This window comes from Nicrophorus vespilloides, unplaced genomic scaffold (assembly GCF_001412225.1).
Source record: "Nicrophorus vespilloides isolate i.1.1-1 unplaced genomic scaffold, Nicve_v1.0, whole genome shotgun sequence".
Lineage (NCBI taxonomy): Eukaryota > Metazoa > Arthropoda > Insecta > Coleoptera > Silphidae > Nicrophorus > Nicrophorus vespilloides.
The window spans coordinates 13,722-24,078 of record NW_017099330.1 but is presented as its reverse complement, the minus strand read 5'-3'; the positions used below and the strand labels follow the sequence as shown (position 1 = coordinate 24,078).

The 10,357-nt window shown below is 29.2% G+C and overlaps 1 protein-coding gene across 1 annotated transcript; it reads right to left on the bottom strand.

Moving 5' to 3' along the window:
- Positions 1 to 2,941: 2,941 nt before the first annotated feature.
- LOC108564356 lies at positions 2,942 to 4,318 on the bottom strand. The gene is made up of 2 exons (XM_017923377.1): positions 3,916 to 4,318; positions 2,942 to 3,853 (listed from the first exon to the last, which is right to left on the bottom strand). Exons 1-2 carry the CDS (start codon positions 4,298 to 4,300, stop codon positions 3,057 to 3,059), a joined length of 1,182 nt encoding a protein of 393 aa, XP_017778866.1. The 5' UTR covers positions 4,301 to 4,318; the 3' UTR covers positions 2,942 to 3,056.
- Positions 4,319 to 10,357: the final 6,039 nt, after the last annotated feature.

Here is a 10,357-nt window from a genome sequence, read left to right as displayed (position 1 = left end):
GCTCTCCAGATTTTGAAGCCTCTGTCATAAATATGAAGTGTGGTCTCTAATGCAAGTGTGGGGAGTAACTTTTAAAAAAAAGTATGTGAGAGAAAAAAAAATATGAGATCAGGGGGATGAAAACCAGACGCCTTTGGATACATGCAATTAGTTATGCTTATTAGTTTGATAAGTACTTTCTGTAATAGTTAGTAACTACACATTCTACTGAAGTTTACTAAACGTACGTGACATTAATTTGGTATTTCATGTTTCACAGGTTATTTACTAATATATATATATATATAGAAGTTGTCAAATACAATTTCTTCGCCATCTAAAGTTTATTAAAGAAATTAATATTTGAAGCATTTCATTTTTTATATATATTTTCTAAGAATTACTGAAAAAAAACTGTAACAGATTACACTTTTGCGAATGACTGGTTTCAATTAGATCATAATCAAGTATAATGAAACTCCATCAACTACGCTCTTAGTTCCATTTCTTCTTTTCGCATCTACTTTCAGGGCCAACATATATTATGTTGGGATAATGGTATTAAATTGTAAAAAAGACGTCTGCCAGGATCTGTCTTTCCATATACATCCTCTATTTTTACTGTCGTGTTCGATAATAAATATTGCGGATTCTCGTTCCATATTTTCTCGACAGAAATTGCGACAACAAAAATACGGCCATTTCATGCCTAATTGCGTTTCGATTTATTATCCATTTTGCGACACCCGCCACCCCGCGCCAACAACAACAAAAAACGAAGCACAGCCAACGACGGGGGCCGAAAAAAAACATATTATTGATAACAAAGGATTCCATCCAGATTTATGTTCGCCAGACAAAAGCTCTGTCAGTTCTAAATTTATTTCATTTACATACCACCCACTCTCATACACACCCGAACACAGAAAAAAAGAAACACACTACGTACGCACAAAAACAAACGAGTCCATAATTTGCTTTCAAAGTTAACAGGACTTTATTTCTGCGTACGTTTGATATTTGCGACCAGAAGCAAAAAATAAACAATTTGAAGTAACAGGAATGGTTTGTTTGTCAACCAAACGATAATTACTACAAAGCTGTTATTAAAAAAGTTTACACTCAATGCACATAACGTACACAAATTAAGCTAAGCGAATGTACGTTGACCGAATGGAAAATTCACAATTGCATGAATGCATTTCTAATACACAAACATACCCGACCTTCATACGAACGTTCAGGTATATTTAGGTTAAAATAACAAATTCTATTATTTTACATTTTACGATTTATTAAAGAAACAAATATAAAAGCTTACATTGATGAATACAACCATAAATAGCCGCCTACTGATGTATTTAATTTTATTGTATGTTCATCGCATATTTCCAGGATACTTTTGTTAATAATTTATTTTGTACGTATTATCAAATTTTGAATAAAATAATATATGTTAATTGAGTACTTACTACATTTCCTTTTACATTTGTAATGGTAATATGAAGTCTTTTTTTATACAAAAATTATGTATCAGGTTTTTAGATTTTCATAATGTTCAGGACTATTTATATATAGTATTCATTGTTAGATTTATTAGTTGATTTTGAGATAATAATTAGAATTAGATAATATAAATGTTGATACTGTTGTTTTGTTTCTCAATCTATTAGTATTTCATACTAACGACAATATATAGTAATAATAATATAAAATGTTGTATTACAACAGTCATTTATTCTATAAAATTTTCTTATATTGTAGATATTACAATTTTGCTATTCGAGGTTTTTCCTATTTTTCAATGTTTATATAAGCTCTTTAAGTACAGTAGGACCTCGTTTAGCGCTGCCTCGATAAACTCTGATATGCTATAACGCGGTTTGCTGGAAACCTTAAAAAAGCTCAAAATTTACCCAAAATTACCGTGGCTTTTCACACGTAGCTCTATGCTTCTCCAGAATCTATGCTTGTTTGAGATGTAGATGAGGAAGATACTACGTGTGCAGGTTTCTGGTGAATGCCTTACCAACTATGACCTTCAAGAACTGACAGAAGAAGAAATTGAAGAACGCGAAATTAGTCATTCTGAAGACGTTGAACCAAAAGAACTTGCTACAGATTTCCTTACAAAACGACAACCGAAATCGTTGATCAAATTGATGACAGGAGTGCAAAAGCAATAATACGAGTTTTAAAAGAAAAACAAATCTACAAATGACTCTAAACGATTTTATCACCAAAAAATATAATATTTCTATGTACAAATATTTGTGTTATATAAAACATATATTATAATGCACATTACTATAAATACAACTTAAAATTAATGTAAAATTTGTTTAGTTTAGGTCACGGGTTCCCGTTTCCCTATTTGCTATGTGTTAAAATGACCTCGTTTAGGAACGCTTCTAAAGCGCTAAACGAGGTCTTACTGTATTTAGTATTTCACAGATAATTAAAATCAATAAATGTATTTCAACGCGTATTGCAAATTATGGAAAGCATTTATTAATCCTTTAATTTTCTTGAATATGAATAGTCGCAAGTCCCATATACCTCAAATTTTTTATATGAATGTTATCGATTCATTATTGCCTATATTGTAAAACAAATGAACAACAAAATAATTTAAATTTGTTAATTTTAATTATACAATTAACTCTAAATTTTATTTATTTTCAATCTTATACTTTGTAATATATTTCATGTTTAAATCTCAATTCTATTTTTAATGAAATCAACACACAATCTATCAAAAAGCCATTTCTAATGTCAAATGTGTCCCAATTTAATCCTCTAGAACCTCTAAATTGTGTCTTATTAAATATTTCATTTTAATATTATTGCATATAATATAATTGGTACAACTAATTTCAGTACAAATATTATTGTTTTATAAATAAGAATGCATATTTATATGTCGATAAAATTATTCTAATTTTATTTAAAAACACTCTATACATTTATTACACATTTAATATAATCAGTACGAAAGTAAAACAGTTTTCTATCCTCTAGAAAAACTAAAATACATTATTTTAAAGCAAAAACTCTATAACATCAATAATAACACTTCAACAGTAATATTGCCTGTACAAAAGTAACAACGAATTCAGCCGCATCATCCAATGTTTCATGATATCTTCATTGTTAAACTGCAGAACATTGGAAACACGATCAACTCCGTCAATACTTTCCCATGCTATGGAATTAATAACAACGTTCTGTTTTATAGTTCCAACGATATTTTGAAAGCACAAAAATAACTTCTGCTCGGAGGACTGATCGAAAAATTGAAGACCTTGCTTACCCAGAACGCACCAGAACCTTCCACCAAACTCGTCTTTACCAATGCGAATACCATAATTGACGTAATTGGCCAGATGCTCTTGAATCGATAATCTGCCCTTAAAATCCATAGTGAATTTTCCATCAAGATCGGAATCACGATTTATGATTTTCATCTCATATTTTCCGATTTTCTGGAAGTTGGCTGTGGTTAAAACAATTTGACCTTCCATCTGAAGTTTCGGTTTTGAGATCAAGTTGACTATAGGTTTAAGTTGTTTGTTGGTTCTAGGTACAGTCAACGAATAAACGCTAAGAATAATTTCGAAATTGGACTCGATTGATTCAAATGAGATATGCTCTTGGAAGACCATGAAGTTGCTACTGGTTACTTCGGTCCATTGAGTACCAAACACCTGATCCTCGCAGGAAAATATACAGAGGTAAAAGGTTTTGTTGAGACTTAAGTATGTACCCTTGCGCCCAACCACAGAGAACATCAAATTTTTGATAGTCGTTGCGCCATGATTCACGTCCGTAACATCTCGGTAAATTTCCTTCCTGATTGCTTCCAATTTAAGTTCTAAAAGTCAAGAAACAAAACATCAATTTTTATATTCATCAATTATCTTTAACTGTACTTACTTGTCAATAACGAAACCCTGATGGCTTCCCTCTCCTGTTCGCCGCCAATTACACTTAAATTGTTTCTACAAAACCTCAGAGCTTTCTTACTTTGCCCCAAGAGTTTTGACTGCAAAGCTGTGGCCCTTCCCAATTTTGCATACTTATCAGTGAAGGAGAATTTAGGAGAATTAGGAGGGCTTAATTCCTCATAATACTTAGGTGGAGATTCCATAGAATACGTGGATTTCGAATCTATAGAATTCGTGGATTTCGATTCTATAGAATACGTGGATGGAGATTCCGTAAAATACATGGATGGAGTTTGAAGGCCGCAAATCTCCAAGTACAAATCATCAGTTTGCTTTATCAAAGTATCTAACGAATCGAAAGTTAAATCCTTCATCTCGACAATCTGAAATAATGAATCAAATTAAATTCTTAATCAATAAAATGCATAATTTTAAGTATTGAAAATAAATATTCATTTTAAACGTTCTGAATCAAATTTTGCTAAAGAGTAAACACTATTTTTTTTTATTTACCAAAGAAGCCAATGTTTTTTACTTACATTTTTTATTTGCATTTCCAAGTCAACGTTCGCGTACACACTATCTTCGCTCTCTGATGTATCTACACATACATCCTTTTCTGGACACATAACTAAATCTTGCTCATTTTGATTCATCGTGTTATAACAAAATATATACTCCACAGAGTTTTTTTCTTATACTTATGCCTAAAGGCTAACTCTTTGAAGCGCAAACTAAGACTGATTGTGGATTAGAAAAAAACTACGTTTTATTAAACATTCCTTTGGAGGGGATAAACTACCCCAAATTTCAGGTAAAAAAAATGCTTATTTTTTTCATGTTTATGACAAGGCAATAAAATTTGTATTTTCGTATTTTGCTTCAATTTCTTTGCAAAATTTAATTATTTTATAATTATTAATTATTGCAATAATAATAAAGAAATAATAAGACACAAAACATTTACAGAAAAATATAAATCTATTATAACAAAAGCGCCTTTTGAATATTATGAATATTCTTTTATACTTTGTTTTTTGAAATATGAAGAATTGAGTGACTAGCTGAGAAGTTATTTTAAAGATGAAAAAAAATGTAAAAGTTTAATAATTCAAAAGTCATTTCACCAATAATAGATAATTTATTTTTATCCAAATAGAAGGTTGTCGCTAATACTATACTATATAAATACATTTTCAATAAAACAAAACTAAAATTTATTATATTTTTAATCTTTTTACCTTACTTATATTTATTATATAATATATATGTAATAGTTTTGAATTGATTTGGTAATTATGAATAAGATCAAGAAATTCATTTATAATTTATTTATATTTTATAACTTTCTATCTTAATAATAAATTGTAAAAAAATAATATTTTCGCCATTTTTGAGAATGTGTAGTTATTGTTGTTGATTTTAAAAATATTTGAAATTATTTGCATAATCAAACTTGAAGGTATTAAGGAAAACAACAACAACTAGTGCAGGTACTTCAATAAACGAGAACACGTATTAAAAGTAAATTAAGGTTCTATTGTTTTCGAAGGGCGACTAATAGCCGCAGATTCACAGTGAAAGGAAATAGTGGAATCACAGAGCATCAATATACTGCTGAAGCTAACCTACAAGAGGACAGCCAATCAACAAATTAAAAAAATCTAATAATCATAATGTTAAACTATCCGGGAAAGATTACCTACCTAATGTCAACCGCAATCTTAAATTTACTCAATGTTCACAGTGATGAACAGATTGTAAATAAAATTACACGACATAAAAAAATAAATGTTTTGGTAAAATCAAACTTTAAAGTATTTTTATATTCAGAAAGTATAACAGACAATAATGATTACAGTATTTGAAATTGAAAAAAATATATTAACAACACAAAAAAAGAATTTACTGTTTGTAGCAGGGTTTACTAAACATTTATTGCAACGGAACACTTTGTAAATGCTGAAATTTTCACGGAACACCTATTAATTTTTCGCCGAACATAGTTTGGGGAAACCCTGGTTTAGAGAAAAAAAAACAGGATCATTATTATATTATGTAAAATAAATAATGCTATGACTAACTTTTTAGAAATTATTTATATACCATCATAACACAAACATAAAATAAGATTGAAGTTTTTTCAAAGGGATTCAGAGTCAAAAACTTGAAATAATATTAAATGAATATATTATATACTACTTCTTGGAATTAAAACTACATGACTCTAAAAAAAATACTATTTTTTATTTAGCCATTATATAACCATTTCCCAATGTATAATAAAACATGAGTTCACCGAACTTTTAATTTATAATTATTTTTACTATCTTTATTTACAAGTCTCTATTGACGCTATTACGATGAAATGGGTACCGATGAAAGTTTTTCATCCATTTTTTCTAAATTATGTAATGAATTACTGCTAATAATGAAAATGATATATTTTTATTATATTACTTTTATTCTCATAATTTGTAAAAATACATAATTCAATATAGACATTGTTTCAGCTGTGAAGTGATTATCTTAAATATTCTATTTTCTGATTATCAACATGAAATAATGACTAAAACTATTACCGTCGTTATTGACGACCAAATTATGATGTTAATTCAAAATAATTTGACGTTCGATCGTCATATATCTTCGATTAACTCAAACAAAATGCAAATTTTCCAGTTTTTAAACCGGAGATTTTTATAGTAATATTTCTTACTTATTCAGTTTTCTTGGAGAAGATCTATTTCCTCAGAAAATTGGGACATTATGGGAGCATGAATGAAATTGTCTGAAAGATAACGAAAATTTATATAATAATGCATACAAAATTTTAATGTTGTAACCTAATAATTTTCAAAAAACTTGATTAATTTTATTTCATTTAGTAACTTAATACTTATGATATACAAAAACACATTTTCAATAATTTTAAAAGATGAACTTTTTAACTAAACGGCAGATTTGCAGAGACAATTTAATTGTTTACCTCAGGGGTTCTCAAAATTTTTCCGTTTGCGGCTCTCTTAATATATCAGATTTTTTCGCGGCGCACCTGTAGCACATCATCTGTGCCCTAAATTCAAAACATTGGTCTATGTCAGGGCGATTTTTATGTTAATAGTAGTTTTTCTTCGATTTCGGCGCCCCTATAGTAGACTCATGGCGCCTCGAGGCGTCAGTTTGGTGACCGCTGGTTTAGCTTATGACCGCAACCACGGCTTTTAAAGCAAATAAATGCTATTGACCGTGCTTTTCAATTACCCCAAATTCAAAGTTGATGGTGCCCACAAATTCAAATTTACTTAAGTTTTCCAAAATTTGCGTAATGTCCACAAATTACATTTAATTAGTTTATATTAAATTTTAAAATCAAGTAATTTGTATATAATTAATAAATATTTACTATTTTACTAAATTGTGGCAGCTTGTGAATAAATAAATGTTAAAAAAAATTTCTTTCTATATAATTACAATTGAATATGTTTATTTTGGGCAGAAAGTCCTATTGTCAATAACCCTTTGAAGCAGTTGAACTTTTGATTTATGATATTTGTATTATTGTATTGAGTTTTTTATTTTGTAATTTTACTGTACCAATAAATATTATTATTATTCTATGTTTATTTTTTATAAGTGCATGCATTCTTGATGTTGATAATTTTCCGTATATACATTGTAACGAACATTTTCTGTATGCAATTTTCGTTCTATTTTCTAGTTACCGTTGTGAAATCATCACAGAAAAATGCTGTTGTATTGCTAAAGTTGGTAACATTACGTTACATATTTATTTTTATTATTTGGAACGTGTGTATCTGTGTCTGAAAGCATCGTATGTTGTTAGGCCGATAAAATTCTGATCAGGGCAGATCCGGACCTGCCAATAAAGTTTGAATTATTGCCGGGCCCAGTATATAACATTTTTATAGGTGGTCGCCGTTATTTATCGCGGTAACATCGGAACACATTTCGATTTTGTACATTCCACCCCCCATTTTTTTTTATTATTATGATTATCATCAAACGAAATCGATGATTTGTTTTATTTTTGCAAATTTAATTAATCCAAACCGATTAGTCATTTATGTGTTCACCGATTCTCTCTCGCTCTACTTTTTTCCCCTACAAACGACCTCATTTAGTGCCCTCTCTATATCTTGCTTTCCCTTTTTTATTTCGATTCATTGAAGAGAAGCAGTGAGGAAAATCCGGTGGAAATCGTTTCGGGACGGGCGTTTATCAGTCACAACTGCCACTTTTATATTGAATGGCTTTACCCAAAACACATTTCCGGCCGTCCTCATCCTCGTCGTCCTTACTGCTGCTGCTTCTTCCGCTGAACTCCACTGGAATGGGGCGAATATTGGACAACTGCGCTCGATGGATTTCGCTTCCTCTTCGCTTTAAAAACTTTCGTCATAAAGCGTGAAACAAAACGATACTAAACGGACACTTGTTTGGATCTCCGCTGAAAATAATAACACTTCGGTTCGGATACCATTTTCAAATTATACTGCAGATAATGGATATGGAAGGTAAACGATTACCTAAAAATATTGTAAAAAGACAAAAACCTTTCTATATTTTGTTAATTTTATATTTTTTTTTAAATCTTTTATTATATGTATATACATAACAAAAAGAATAATTGTATTATTAATATTTGTTGGCTTTAATAGAAACAGTTTATTTTAAATGAATTTTTGTTTTTTAAATATTTTAATCAAAACAAATTTAACTAGACTTACACCATATTCAAAAAATCTTTTATTATCACATTTTCTATCAATAAAGATGCAGACGATTCCGCCTAATCGGGACACATCTGGATTAGTACATTTTGTCCAGATTAAGCGGCTGGACAAAGTTGTACAAAAATTACAGGATTAGATTTTTTTAGTATATTAATTAATAAATTTCACAAAATAAAACCAGTTACAAATATTAAAAAACTTGTATACTTACTACATAATAGAAAATGTTATAAATTCTGGAACATTAATAGAGTTTATCACTTTAGATGCGTTCCTGAAGACAGAGCTAGACGGTACAGCGTTACAGGGGATCAGTTTAACACATATCATATAGGAAAACGAGAATACAAGACCAAACATAAACAAATTTTACTTTAATTTTAAGTTGTATTTATAGTAATTTGCATTTTAATATATCTTATATATACATACATTTGTACACCGAAATATTATTTTCATTTTTGTGATGAAGGTCCTGGCTCGGTTATTGTTTCTAAATTTTTTCTAAGAAAATCTGTAGAAAGTTCTTTTGGTTTATCGTCTTCAGAATCACTATTTTCATTCAATTCCTTATTCTGTCAGTTCTTGAAAGTAGTCGTTGGTAAGTCCGTTACTAGAAACCTACAGTTACTCCTTAATATCCTGCTCATCTACATCTCAAAGAAGCATAGATTCTGAGGAAGCACAGCACGTGTTTGGGAATAATCGTATTATATACGAATCAATGAAATGCCGCAATAATTTGAATCCGGTTAAATTTTGACCTTTTTAAATGTTTCCAGCAAATCGCGTTATAGAAAATCAGCAGCGCTAAACGAGGTCTTAGTGCACGTATGTATCAGGCGCAGTCCGTTCATAGACCCGATTATCCGGTGTCTCAATTAAGCGGCATCGACTGTATATTAAGTAGATAGGTTGCCAGTAAATTATATTTGATAGTAGATAAATCGATTGTCCTACAATGTTTTAATTCACAGCATATAAATATATATGCTGTAAATTTTATAAAAAATATTATTATTTAAAACAAGAAAAAATATAAAAAGTTTAATATATTTTATATTATTTAAATACAGAAAAAAAACAATGTTTGTATATTGCATTTTTAAGTGCCAGTTCAGAAGTTGTTGCTATGTAAATATCGATAAATATTTCTGTCGTTCAAAAAACTTTTTTTCCTGTTAATTTGCCTTTTTTTGACTGGTCGTTAAATCCAACCCTTAGATATATATTTAGATAGTTTTAATTCATAGTTTCTAATAACTATTACTATAATTTATTGGCCAGAAATATATAGAACATAAATTACATCATAAAGTTAAAATTCACAATAAAATTAATATGGTTTAAAGATTAACCATGGAACAAATAACAATTTCACATAATTAAAAAAAAAACATCTGGTCTCATGGTTTCTACTAGTTTTGGAATTGTGGGTTATCAAAAGTATAAATTTATTACATAAAGAGGTTCTATATCTTCTGTAAAAAAATAATGTAATAATATTTTATAAGAAGAGTCTGTTAGCCCTTTGGCCAGCCTATTAATATATTTTTTTTTAATGTATTGATATTTGGCCAATAAATTATTATTATTATTATTAAGAAGAAAAAATCTACTTTTGTATACTAAGAAATTATGTTTTTTTATTTTTGTGTATTGAAATCATTTTCA